General features: G+C 41.0%; 1 protein-coding gene across 1 annotated transcript in view; it reads right to left on the bottom strand.

The window, feature by feature from the left end:
• Nucleotides 1–14,739, bottom strand: part of LOC307046355 (ankyrin repeat and IBR domain-containing protein 1-like) — a 32,764-nt gene that overhangs the window by 3,566 nt on the left and 14,459 nt on the right. The window contains exons 7-14 of the mRNA XM_079692753.1: nucleotides 12,545–12,720; nucleotides 10,772–10,858; nucleotides 9,047–9,113; nucleotides 7,788–7,933; nucleotides 6,025–6,203; nucleotides 5,816–5,867; nucleotides 1,902–2,013; nucleotides 391–425 (exon numbers count right to left, since the gene is read on the bottom strand). Of these exons, the coding sequence (XP_079548879.1) occupies nucleotides 391–425; nucleotides 1,902–2,013; nucleotides 5,816–5,867; nucleotides 6,025–6,203; nucleotides 7,788–7,933; nucleotides 9,047–9,113; nucleotides 10,772–10,858; nucleotides 12,545–12,720 (854 nt within the window). The remainder of the gene's footprint in view (nucleotides 1–390; nucleotides 426–1,901; nucleotides 2,014–5,815; nucleotides 5,868–6,024; nucleotides 6,204–7,787; nucleotides 7,934–9,046; nucleotides 9,114–10,771; nucleotides 10,859–12,544; nucleotides 12,721–14,739) is intronic.

Here is a 14,739-nt window from a genome sequence, read left to right as displayed (position 1 = left end):
ACAGGCAAAGGCCACTTTCTATTTATTATAGCTGCCGTTTTGTGAGTGCTTTTTTCAGATTTTACACTTCAAAATGCATCAAAGATTATTCTGTTTTATAGTTATGTGAATATATAATGACAACCGTCAATCACATTTCTCCTGAATCGGACTCTGGATTTATCTCCTGACTCTTGTATAATTGAACAGTGTGCACAATGATAGTCTGAAGAAGCATCCTAGACTGAAGCATGCCTTTTTAAGAGTGCCTTGAAAAATATAAAATATATAAGAGAAACAAAAACAAGTTAAGCAATCCCACCTGGTTCATGCCACACACTAGACGTTGTCTAAACTCTAAAGTATCAAAGGATAAAAGCCTGGAGCTGAAGGTGGGAACTGTGCACTCACCATCAGATGATGTCTGCGTCCACTAACCTGTGAGTCTGTGTAGAAAAGAAATGGACAAACAGCCATAGTCAAAATATACATATTCAAATAAATCTCAACTCATTGCTAATCAACACTTTTCCCCAATTCATCTTTATTTTAGCAAACACTGCAAAATGATCAAATAATGGCAACCTCACAGATTCTCTGCATTCCCTGGAAAATAACTAAGTCAATATATTCATCTGAAATCAATGAATCCTTCCTGGCACAACAGAACCTTTTAGCTGGCTGCCAAACTGCAAACTCTGTCCATCTTTTATTCCAGCCAGCCACAGACAGAGCAGCAGTGTGATACATAAGACTGATGGATTGGAAATATTGGCTTGTTGAACTTGAGAAGTTGTAATGTTCTAACGTTTGGGCTAATTCCCTCATTTGGGCTCTGAACACATCACCTTAGAGAACTAAACTTTAAATGTAGTTTAATCTAATGGGTCATCTGAGCTTATAAAACGGACAAGTCAAATCAAGCAATCTGATTGGTTCTTAGCCGTGATATAGAGCGTATACCACGGGTAGAATTGTAAATTACTTTTCACAACAAGTCAGTATCCCTGCGCGTCTGAGAAAAACAGTATACAGTTGGGCTGTCACGTCGGGCCGAACCACGCCCCTTAGCTGTGATATAATGAGCATATACCACGGCCTGTCGTGAGCTATTGCTTAATTAGATTGACCCTCCAGAAAAACGCGGGCTAAAATTCTTGATTATGCGGGCTAAAATCCTTGATTATGCGATTAAACATGCGGGTTTTTTATGTGATTTTATGCGGTGAAATTGCGGGAAGTTGCGAAAAAGAATAGATTTTTTTTTAAATATTGGGCTGTCTTATTTATTCTCTCTCACACACAACCTGCCACTAACGTTAAACCCCTTTCCTATTCAATTAAACACATTCAATGTTGATTTATTGTAAAAGCAATTGGGCTATTTTAATCTCACACACCCCCCCCCCCCCCCACACACACACACACACACACACACTTCTCCGCCTCATTCTGTTTTCATTTACTCGTTCGTTATCTGACCAGCTTCAATCTTGTAGGCTACTCACTTCGTTTCTTGTAGCCCTCGAAAGGGTTTTGGAGGTTGATGCCTCGTTGAACGTGAGTTGTTTGGCTTTCTTGTCCGCAGCAGCAGAAAGCATTTTCGAATGTTTGAATGAATCAAAGTGGGTCGTCACCGTGGATTTTCTCTTATGCTCCAACACACAGTCGCACGGGGTGCACAATTTTGGCAGGCTTTTTTATGACTTGCCTTCCTTTGACTTTATTAATGCCTATTTTTTATTAACAAACAATAATTGATAGAAATATAAACTAATATCATTTATTTTACGTGCAGACCTAACTGAGCCAATCACAACTAGGAATGGTTTGAACGTGTGAGATCAACAGGCTTTAGATCATTACCAATTGAACCATGCAGACTCCCTGAGGGATATGTCTGTCCTTTCTGCCTGCAGTACCTAAGATGCTGTCACTGGAGTCGTCGGGGTCAGGTGTGTTGCTCCGGAGACTCGACATGTCGCCTCTCCTCCTCTGCCTGTGTCTCCGTCTGTACTGGAACTCTGCATACTCCTTAGAAACGTCAAAAACAGATTTAGTCAAAAAGAGCATATCCCCTCATTTAAATTAGACTGTATTGTTTGATTCAACAGATGCTCTTATGGAGCAGTTGAACCCATCACAATATCCCTTATTCAAATCAACAAATCCACATGTTGCTGGCAGAACAAAGTTGCCATGTACTGCTCATCATGGGCTACAGTTGCACTTTTTCCTGGATTCCTTTTTTGGTATGAAATGGAATAGGTGAATTTATAAACTGGCAGCTCCAGTAGGGGAGTCTGCTTCAAATGTGGTCTGAGTGTTCTGTTCCAGGAGAGATGAGCACTGAGATCATTCAGATCCTTTCATCTCCGAACCAAGCCTTCAATCATTCAGTCTGTACCGAGCACTCCCTCACTGGAAGGGAATTGGAAATTAGGCAACTTGAGGTTCAGACGTTTGGAAAAACTACGCATGTCAAACTAATCTCAGAAGCAACCCGAATATCTTATCAGCAGTGCAGTTATTAAATACAAGAATAAACGAAATATTCATTCACTGACAAGTTTTGAAAAACATTTGCCAGATTGAATACAAAATACATATTTCTCCAGGTTCATTAAGAAGGGGTGTGCCGTTTTGTATTAGTCCACATTTAATTAACCTCAAAGCAGTCTAACGATGCGGCGTGTTCTCTGCGAGAGCGGGGGGGGGGGGGGGGACCAGGCAGCACATCTCTCACATTAGGACTAATCTGATATTTTTGGCACGTTATCACTCAGGGACGTTTAAATGATGTCAATTAACACAGGACAATATGTCAAACAGCGTGTCTAAATGGGATTGCAAAAAAAAGCACTATAGTGTTAAAGGTGAGTGCAAAATGATGCATTTCTAATGATTGGATATCTATGTGTGTGACGGTTCTTTTTGTGTTCATTTAACAGCGCTGATAACTGACTGATATGTATCAACAGATCCCGTGATATGAAGGTGTCAGAGGACGGACGATAAGAGGCAGCCTATATTTAGGAATATACTGCATATTCCTAAATTAAGTGTATTACTATTATTAATCTTTAATTTACTTCAAACCTAGATCCACAAATAAGGAATAATATTTTAGGGTTCAGCTTTTGTAGTGACCACTCGCACAATTCATTTGAATGTAGAGGTCAAGCTAAAGGTCATAGCTTATAAATGCTAGTGTGTCCAATAACATAAACAGCTTTTATGTAATGTGTTTGCACATCTGCATATGAATACCTCGGGAAATAATCAGCTCATATCATATATTTGTCGCAGTGTTAAAATGAAAAGGCCTCTCACCCAGACACTGTCTGATGTTTCCACCACTATGGAGCGAGGCATTGTGAGAGCGGAGCATCTGTAGCTGAGAGGCAGCATCAGGCTGTGATTATCACTGCTCCTCCTTACCCCTCGATTCCACCGGGTCCGTCTGCGTCGCGTTACGGCCGCGCCGCGTTGTTCACAAAGATGGCGGCCACTCTAGTCAATGGGTGCTATTCCACCAGACACGCCGCGTTACGGCTCAGAAGCGTCCCAGAAGCGTCTCGGCGCTGGGCTCCGCTAAAAACAGGATGCAAGTCTATTTTCGACGTGACGCGAGGCTTTGCATAGCGCCGGGCAGGAAGTGGACCGGTCAGAGCATCCAGTCAATCCCCAAAATAAACGAATTTTGCAGACTCTATCCCTCCGTAGTCTTTCAAGTAGGAAATGCCAGCGTTCTCCTCCGGTCTATAGGCACTGTGTAAATTATATAGAATAATTATGATGATGAATGTATTTTTTTTTAACACTAAAATACAGCAACACATCTTTGATTCATGTCGTTTATAACTGGAATATTACAAGTATTATTAACTTTGTCTGTACAAAGTAGTCTGTCCAGAAAATATGCCCAAATCAACTAAAACTGCGGCAGGCAAGACGCTCCACTTCTGAAATGCTTCTGAAATGCTTCTGAAATGCTTCTGAAATGCGCCCGGTAGGGTATGACGCCGGAGGAGGCCGGACCAAAACCGCGGCGCAGACGGACCCGGTGGAATCGAGGGGTAACTCCTGCAGCTGAGAGACAGCTTCTAATGAGGGTCAACAATAAAAACCTTTTTTATTTTAGAGTGGCTTTCTGCTCAGCATCTGGTGGCAACATTTACTATGAACTTCCTCTGAGATACGCAGAGCAAAATGATCTGGTGACAGTGATTTATTTATTTAAATCCTCTTTGGAAATGTATTTGATTGTGTCTTCTTTTGAAGATAAGTCACATCTTTGTAGTGTGTGCCGAGGGTAATGAAATATATGCTGTGTATTGTTTACTTAAATGGTTGTGTGTGCTTCAGTTGGCTTGTATGCTACTTTTGTCTCCAAAATCAATAATGGTTTACACACTGCAGTAAACAAATAGATACGGTGCTCTGTAACACTATGTCATGGTGTTAATATGTTATAATCTACAGACAACAGAGGATCAGGTTACCTTGTCAAAGTACATCATCCAGGATATTTAGACATTTTATGAGTAATAAAAAATAAATTTAAAAAGTATTTTTCAGACATCCTTGGCATCAGTGTAATCGTCTTTTACTGCTTTCAGTGTGCACACACATTTGTCCAGTGTTTACTCAGTAAACCTTGAGTAAACAAAAGCTTTACAGAGTTTCTCCTATGCCTCGCTACATGATGCTGAGCAGGCAGAGGGATAAGCATTTTCAAAATTCATTTATCAAACTGGCAAGCAACACTGATCTTGTCATTTGTTTTCCTGTCAATAGGGAAATGTCCGCTTTATGCTGTTAAAAGGTGTACACAAAACCCTGAGAGGCTTAGGGAGATGTAAGGTTTGCATATTTGTGGTGTTGTAAGGAGCCCGAGGAGAGCTGTTGAGCTGAATGTGTTCCGGATGAACAGCCTGTGTGTTTAAAAACCGCCACGCTCTACGAGCTAAACGATAATAGAAGCTCGACTGCAGTGTATTGTGTTATGCAGCACTATTGAGTGCATGCATCAAGCCGTGCAGAAAAAAGGAGGCAGGTCAATAATCAAACCATTATGTGCCGACAGTTTTATGACTGTAAAAGTTAACTACAAATGCCTGTTACTAATGCGCAATGATGGGGAGCAACCTGCTTAGGTGAGTGCCAGAGTGCCGCGCTTTTAATCATTCCGAGCGGGTGCACAGGGAACACTGAGCCATCTGGCCCGCTGCAGTGTGCCACAACACGGCCTCTGGGTCGGGGAGGGGCCTCAGTCACTTTACAAACAGCCATATTAAAAAGATTAAGATATATATACAGACTTTATTAAAAAGGAATAAGGTAGGGCTGAATCATTTAATTACTTTATAATGTGAGTGTGGGCAATTATTTAAACCTGATTAGCTGTGACATTAACAGAGAAGAGCCTGAATCACTAGATCAAATCAAGGTTTCAGTTTCAAGAGCCTTCATTAACCACTTGCAGCCTGAAACACGGGTGTGATTGCTGGAGAGAGCGACAGGTATAATATTAGTGCAACCTCTGCAGTGATTTTCCATCATTTAAATGATTTAATGTTCATTATACACAGTGTACTCTCAATGTTAAATCAATGTCAAAATTAAGGCAGTTTAGCATTTTTAAGTGCAATAAACGTTGTTTCTGAAAAAGATCTTCAATCACGATGAAGCAATTATTACGATTTTGACAGGGACTAATCCATAAAGAAGTTTAGGATCCTGAATAAAACAATATGCACATTTTGTTCACACAGCACATTTGACATTTCCCTAACAAACCTTGACTGAAAAATAATGAGACATGTTCTGTTACCTCAGGTGATGCGAAGCCTAAATATTCCCAGTCCCACGTTCCGCCGGTAAAACTGCAAGTGAGCAGAGAGAGAGAAGTTTGCCAGTGTTATTCATTGCTGAAATGTAATACCTAATTAGCCACTTTTGATTATTCCAAACCGCAGCTCTGTTATATTACAGCATTGTTTTTATAGTAGAAATAAGATGAGCTGCTTATCTGTATGTTACCTGCGCCTGGGGGCCTCAGGAGAGTCATTGGGGGCCACTCCCCGAGCCACTGAGGCCAGGAACTCCTGCTGCTTCTGCTGAACCAGACAGGCTGCCCGGATGATCCTGTGGCGCGGGGTCCGCAGGTAAGGTCGGTTAACCTTCTGAGCAAGGTCCTCCGTCACCATCTCCAAGTCCGTCTGAGGACAGAGAGAAATCTGTTTTAGGAAACTCAGTCAGAAAACGCTTTAATGTATGAAAGCACTTATATAATAATCTGTTCCCAAACCGGAATATTCCAGGACAAAGTGACCTCTGAGCACGTATCTAAAAATGGGTTCATCTTTGCCAGCCTTTAAGACAGTGGTTCTCAAATGGGGGTACGCGGACCCCTAGGGGTGCGTTGGGGTACGTGAGATTTATTCTATGTTAATGAAAAAAAAAAAACATAAGTAATGCATTTAAACAAACTACTAATAGTAGATTAACTACTTTATTCAAAGGTTTACAGCAATTCTGGATAATAAAAGGGGAAAAATAAACGGCGTGCTTTCTTTTCCTCTCCCTCTCCTGAAAGCCCGTCAGTCTCGTGCAGCTCGCTGAACCTGTAATAAGTGACCCGACAGTAAAGAATAAATATATTTAAAACTAGTTTAGCTAGTTCCAGAGTAGATGAACTAGCTTCGTGTGTTAGGTCTAACTAAGTGTGTTTTGCTCCGCTCAACGGTCCGTCACAGCGGCGGAGCTGTGATCATGCAGAGCTGCGTGCTCTCCGTCAGCAGCAGCTGATCTGATCTCTGATCTCTCTCTCGCGTGCGGTTAGACTTCACTCGCGTTTATATCCAAATCTATCAGATCTAGATAGTTCTAGTTAATTAGTTAATTATATGACTTCCTGCTTATCAAAAGGAACAATAAGCGTTGCTTGGATTATTGCTTGGATTATGCATAATGTTTATATGAGGGGTCAAAATCCCATGCTCATAAAATGCTCATATTTTTTTTCTCTTCATTCCCCATGACCCAAAATAAATAAATATACACATTTTAGGAAAAGTAACGAAGTTTGAGCAGTGTGGGTTTTATATGAACAGAGTTACACATATTTCAAAACGCGAAGTGTAATAACTGCAGTAGCCTTCCTGTCAGAATGACAAAGATCTCAGTGAAGCACAAGCCCATGTTTCTCACTACATTGTAAATACAACTTGTAAAAAAGATCAGTTGAATGCAACTAATGTCGTCTTAGTGTTATTGCATGATGTTGAAATTGGTTTGCCATGAATTTAGTGATGGATTATAAACATTTGAAATGTAGCATTTAAGTGTTTCTCAGTTACAATGTTGATGTTTTAATAAATCAGACACTGATGACTGTACTGTACCTCTTTATATAGGCATTTTCCCCTAACAAATAGTTTTTGCGCTGATCAGGGGGTACTTGGCTGAATTTTTTTTTCAAAGGGGGTACATTATTGAAAAAAGTTTGAGAACCACTGCTTTAAGAGACTGAGACCTACAGGACTCCCGCTCATTCATTTTACAGTATTTAAAAAAAGGCACAGAATATAAAAGACATCAGGTAAGTATATTCCTCGTCTATACCGGTGATCATGAATTACACAACACTCAGTCTTTAACTAAAAGCTGAGATGTGAGGTGTAACTGCGACAGATTGTGGGGATCACGAGGAGGCAGAGCTCCCATCTAACACCTCTAATGGCCCATTTAAAACCGGCTGCTGTGAACATTTGTCTTTCCTCCTGAATAAGTAAGACTGAGACCTGCATAAGCTCGTAAATCTCCTTCTTTGTGCTTTTGGGCTCCAGAAAGAACCCGTAAGGATAAGAGCACTTCAGAATGCGGCGGGTCTTCAGTAGCTCCAGGACTGCATCTTCAATGAATGTGGTGTCAGGGGGGCCGCCTTCCCCTGGGAGAGAGAAAAAGAGACACTCATATAACTACAAGTTTCATCCACAGGATTCAAATCTTATCCCAGCCTCAACCACATACACATCCAAGCAGATCAGTACAAAATAATGAGAAATCCATTGTGCTAAATGTATTGTAGATACTGTTCTTCTATATTAAGGGATCTAGATTTTAGACCTAAGGTGAGTTTCATGCTCACATTGTGATCTGCAAATGTATCGTGCTGGATGAATTTAGCCATTTCAACCTTAACCAAACTTAGGAAGGTTGAGTTATGGAAATGTACATGTGTTGGCAGTCAAAATTAAAGTGGACCCTATCATGCTATATCTGAATAATATAGTGTAGGACCATACCTATATAACGCATATTTATACTTTTTATTTTTCAAAATACCAAACAGATCATGCATTTTAGCCATTCCTCATTTCGCTCAATTTAACACTGTCTTTGCGTGGGCTGATTCTGTGAGAACAGCACCATCTACAGGCCTGGCATATGTACTACAGCGTCTCCAGCGCTTTCGAACGGCAATGTCCGTGGCTGTCTCCTCCTGATTGGTGGAGTTGGCCCAATAGCGGTAGCGCCACTTCTGTGACGTCATAGAAGTGTTCAAATCTGGATCAGTCTGTATCAGATCCGTTGCAGCCCCTTTTTAAGAGATTTGGGTATGGACGAAAAGAGAGAGGGTTGTGTTTTCTGACACTTGGTGAGTTCCCTGGAACACCGGGGACACATATTCATGTATAAAAGACGTACAAAAGTGCATTTTGCATGATAGGTCCCCTTTAAGGTAAGGTACACCACTGCTATCAGATTCTACTGAAATCCTAACAGAGAAAACGTGGCTATGCTAAACGGGATGTAATTGACTGCACCGATGGGGCTTAAGAGGACTCTAGACAAAGCCTACTCACAGCTTTCTTGTAACTTACACTTGCCTTCAGAATAATAACTAAACTCACTGTTGTTAATAAATTATTAAAACACCTTTGCGGTGTTTCTTTCTCCCTCCTGCCTACTTCCAAAAGCTCAATATCAGAGGACTAGATTAAGATTAGTCTGAATGTGTAATAAAGATTGACACGGTTATGGCAGACTGCACACTCACTTCCACTGAGGGCTCGACTGAGCTGCTCCATTTTCTCTTTGGCGGTTTTCAACAGGCGCTGCTCCAGCTATTGTGAGGAACAAAGAAGCTGTTAGACTTTATTGTTGGGTAAAACATTTCTTGAGAAGACTGTCTGACCAAACATTGAAGGAAATGCCACACTGTGAGGCAGAATGAGCCAACAAAAGGTAGACGCAGAGGGCTTTTTTTTTTTGTTCAATCAAGACATTGTGATCTGCTTATTTCTGCTACAAGAATACTGAGAAAGTAGGAGAGAGTCGAGTAATATTGTTAAAGTACAAATAGTTTGATCAGTTTGTAGTGCATTGGAAAGTATGTCCACCTAAGAGGCCCTGGGGCCAGTTTTACAATATGTGTCCGTACAGAATGCAAAGCAGACATCATTAGCCGCATTCACACAGCAGGACTTTCCCTGGTACTTTGGTTCTTTAGTTCCGTTAGTACCAATAATGTCGCGTTCACACCGCCGGGACTACTCGGGCCGGGAACTCTTTTGGCCATTTTACGAACCTGGTGATAAAAGAGTGCCAATTTCTATTCTATTTCTATTGGCTGGGCGAATTGCAAACCACGCCCCGTTAGACTCTGAATCTATTTTGTTAGGCAGCCCTTTTTTTCCTCGCTACAAAACCACATCCACACCTGAGCGAGTAGTGTTTTTGTACTTTAAAGCAGTTATGACCACACGTACTACAACACCGGAGCGGTGGAATGATGAGGAAGTGTGGGCGCTTCTGGCAATTTACTCTGAGGACGGGATGCAGCAGCTTCTACAGAAAGCAGTTCCCAACTCCAAATGTTTTGAGCGATGTTTGCAAAAGCTACTTGAGCGGCGTGATGCCGTTATTGTTATGTCTTGACTGTGCAATAAAACAAACAAACTGGCGAAGCTTTATTTATCGTGTCCCACCCCAAATTTGCAGAATAGAATAATGTGAGAGCAGACAGGTGTCGGTGGTTGAATTTATCTACAATGTTGCAACCTTGTGCAGCAATGGCAGGGGCAGAAACACAAGTTTTACACACATAAACACAAGTAATGTATCATGTCATTTGTTTTAGATAAATAAAGGAAAAACACCAAACAACGGTTAATGTCTAAAATCAGCCTGAGGGGGTAATATATAATAAATACATAAAGATAAAGTCCATTGTTATGATGGGGTATTTTATTTGTAAATTACCCTTATAACCCAGCCTCATGGTGCACATGATTCTTTGCTTGGACATTTTGTTGGTTTGAGTCATTTGAGCTCGGATTCTAGTAGGGACATAAAGTAACACGTATTTTAGGAAGATATGAACTTCATCTTGGTGAAGTTGATGCTGAATTCACTATTTAGTAGATAATCATGTGACAATTTATCTTTGCACTACGGTCTGTCTGCTGAGCCTACCTATTATATATATATATATCATGTACAGCGGGTGGGCTTTATACCCCCTCCCCCATGTAGTTCTTCTTCTCTCGTTTTTTTTTGTAGTCGCCGTGAAGTGGTTTTGCGGCCTGCCAGTAAACCCAGAGAAGAAGAAGACGAAGTGACGTCAGCGTAATCTTGCCTCAGGGAAAGTACTGCGGTGTGAATGCGATTGGCACTAGCCCCCTGGCGGATTCACTGCCGTGGTACTTTAGTGCCGGCACTAAAGTACGGCAAGTCCTGCGGTGTGAAAGCGGTTATTGAATGCAAACCCAGGCCTGCTCACCTGATAGCTGAGCTCGTGGTTCTTGAAGCGTGTGTAGTAGTGCATAAATCGGTCGAGTTCCTGAAAGCTCTTGTGCTTATTCTCCGCCTGAAAAAAAAGCGTGATGACACACTAGTCACAGTCAATAAACTCCTGAGCATGTTGTTGCCTCTCGGGGGGGAGAAGGGGTGAGAGCAGCCACAGTAAGTGAGCAGTGTCACAGGTGAAATCACTACTTGTGATTGGAGGAATGCTGGTGAAGACGGAGAATGGACTTGTTTTCACCTTTGATGAAGGCGGGTGGAAATTGATTGTAAATGGCTCCATGTTGAGAGTGGAAACAAAGCTGGTGTGTAAGTGTATATTTGTGTGTTTCACAACTCACTCATGTCAGCGCCATGAACTCAAGAACCTTCCTGTTAGAGTGAATAAACACACAAACAAGTACTGTTCCTGGCTGTCTGCATACACAGCTTTTGAACAAATTAAGAGATCACTGCAAAATTAGCCGTGCCTCTGGTTTTTACTATTTATAGGTATGTGTTTGAGTCAAATGAATTTGTTTTGTATTATTATCATATAACCTACTGACAACATTTCTCTGTGTTGGAATTCATCAGACACTGGAATGGAATGGCTGCCATACATGTAGAGATTGCGAGCTGAGTGGGAGTTGAGTGGTCTCTTAATATTTCCCAGAGCTTTTTGTGCTTGTGCACCTTTAAATTCAAGAATTATTAGTTATTTTGGGTTGATTGACTATCAATACGAGCAAGGCTGATGCTACCAAAAATGTTAAGAGGGCTTAATTTACTGGGAAAAAGTGCATTAATAATCCAATATTCATAAACGGGTTTTACAGGAAACTCAGACTATGTTACACTTCAAAGTCTGTTTACAGGTCTTGTGGCGTACCAATGCGTATGAGGAAAAAAGTTGTTAAAATCCTTTGGTGGGAGCTGTGTTAGGTCTAATGAATTGCCTTAAGCGATGTCGTGACTACATCACTAACTACTAACATGACACACCCATTTCATGAATATCAAAAAAGCTATTTCTTTTGGACAATTTGACAAATGCTTTGTCCCAAAAATGCAAATCATCATGTTCAATTGTGTGCTGAGTGTTACATCATGTATCCTTTCTGTCATTGAATAGTGGTACACCCTAAAACATCTTGGCATCATATCCTAGATGGTTGAACAAATTGTCTTAACGTGTCAAACATATTCTGTGATTTCTTTGTTCATGTGTCTAAACTTAATGAATTGCTTTAAGGGGAATATCACTGATAAAGGGATATGTCTTAAGCTTTAGAGCAGCAAATGATGAAAGGTTCTCTAAAATAGTTCAGATATTACATTCATAATTTGGAACGATTTTTTCTCCTTTTGCTACGCAGCGCTGTAAAACAGTCTTTTATATTTTCTATATTGCAATTACATGGTGTGTCAATAAATTATAGCCAAGGTGTAAATGTGAATCGTGTCCAATCCCTGGAAATCAATACTTACAGACAACGCGTTTTCACTGACATAAATATTCATATTTTTCAAGATAAACTCAGGATTGTGTGCGAGTTACGGTAGTTTGCACTTAATCCATTTTGTGGTGCTGCTTTCTCTGCCATGTGTGTGTGTGTGTGTGTGTGTGTGTGTGTGTGTGTGTGTGTGTGTGTGTGTGTGTGTGTGTGTGTGTGTGTGTGTGTGTGTGTGTGTGTGTGTGTGTGTGTGTGTGTGTGTGTGTGTGTGTGTGTGTGTGTGTGTGTGTGTGTGTGTGTGTGTGTGTGTGTACCTCTTCAGTCATCTCCTTGGACTGCTCCTCCACCTGCTGGATGACCTCATAGCGGGTGCAGCGGTAGTATCCTCCGGTCGAGGAGCTGTGCTTTTTCCACTCCTCCAGACAGATCCAGCAGAAGTCATACTTACACTGAAGGGAAAGGAGAAAAAAATATAAAAATGGAATATGCTCTGCTCAGCTGTCACAACAGAAAAAGGTTGACCAAATGCTAAAGCTAGTCCGGCTACACCGGGGTGATTTATATTTCATGAATTGTCATGACAGAAAACAACCCATATGATGTGCTGCGACTCCTCCAAATATGATTAAATATAAACGCTGGATTTTTTGTTGCCATTAACAACGCTTATTGAAATCTAAATAATTTGTACTGCTCTCAAAATTAAAATAATTAGGTGAAGGATATTTTAAAAGTCAGATTTTTAATATCTACTTCTCTCTGTATACTTTCAATCTTAATCTTCTGCCCTTTTACAAATGGCAGAGTTTAATAGGAATCACAGGGCATTTGTCTTGAAGCGAGCGATAATTCCTCGCAGCTTGCTTCCACTGGAAGGCACTCATTTTAGATCACCAGCTCCCACTGGGTATAGTAGAACAACAAAACACTACAGCCACTCCAATCCGCATCCTATTTGGGTTCAAGCGATTTCTCTCGCCTCAAGTCAGCCGGAGCAACACGAAACCCTAAAGGCTGAGACCTCTGTTGCCCTGGAAACCCCACGCTTACATGACACTCCAGAAAAATCAATACTCAGTCACAAAGTGAGAGGAAAAGAAAAGACGCCGTGTGAATTGGTGAGATTTAAGATAAAAAAAGAAAGCCAGACGGGAAGGAAATGACTGTGAAGGGACAAAGAAATGTTCCTTGGCAACACTGAGTTCTGTGTTTCCAAGCAACTGGGGTAAAGCCATTTCTAGCTAGGTAATAACGGGTCAAGGGGTTGAGCCCTTAGTGGCCTCTTTGCTTGTGAAAGCTGCCCCACTCCTCCCAAACTAATCTCCATCTCTAGTCAGCCTCTTAAAGCAGGATGGAGACAGGAGAGCGCTGTCACCGTGACAAAAGGAGTGCGGCTGTATGACTGGACTGTGCTGCTAACATGGCCTGCCCTCCAGCGACAGGGCTAGTGACAGAGCTTCAGTCAGGAAACATGACTGTGTGATTATCAGTCTCACACTGACTGACTGAGTGCCTCTGTTCCCTTCAATCACCTGCGTATCATTCTCTCTTGTCCATCTTAGTAAGACAGGCTGTGCATGATAGCTCAAGGACTTCTCAGGATGGATTATTTGTTAGCATGACAGTTTCATAAGCCCCCATTTGTAAAATAATCTTTCATAATGATAGCAAAACTTGGCTTATAGCAGCTTGACTGTGATTACTCATTTGCACCTTTCGGCATGAGATGATAACCTTCACAGAACAAAATACATTCTGACTTCTTAAGAAGAATGTTATCAGCTAATTTAAAACCACAACTGTTCATACTCAACTTTTTAATCAGACTTATCAGATGAGACCAAGGTGTAAAATATCACCCGAAAGACTAATGTTGAAATAAATAACACAAAGCCAATTATTGGGTAATGAGCGATGAACAATTGCCTAAAAGTAACTGAGAAAAAATGTTGTTGTGAGATGTTTGGAAGTTAAATAGTGTGCATGATCACAAAAAAACGGCCCTGCCAGTATAATGTAGTTAGCCTTTTCGTGTTAGAAAATGATGTTGCCACATGATTTAAACAAGCATACTGAAAATGATCAATTATCAATCAGTCTCTCTTGGTTTTCCGTTTCTCCTGACAAGAAGTATGTCCAACTTGCATTTCTCAGTCACTCAGCTTCCCACTTTTAGGACATCTAGTCTGAGGGAACAGGTAATCACAACTAAATAAATGTGTATGAATGCATGCATAGTGTACACACTTAACAATAGCATAAATGAGAGTAAAGGTCTAAAGTCCAAATAGAGACCCCTATATGCTGAAATGTTTGCTACAAAGCTCTAAGCTAGATATGTGATTTTTTAAATGGCAGTGGTGTTCGATACCGTGTTACACTTGTGATTTGTTTGTATTGAGGAATTTTTCCCAATCAGAAAACAGTCTAGTGAACTCACTCTGGCCAGAATAGCCTGGCTCACACAACCTGCCTCAGTGAGACAGGTATGCGACTCCTCGCTGGCCCG

The sequence above is a fragment of the Notothenia rossii genome (genome assembly GCF_949606895.1).
Source record: "Notothenia rossii genome assembly, chromosome: 7".
Taxonomy (NCBI): Eukaryota; Metazoa; Chordata; class Actinopteri; order Perciformes; family Nototheniidae; genus Notothenia; species Notothenia rossii.
This window is presented reverse-complemented; position numbering and strand designations above follow the sequence as displayed.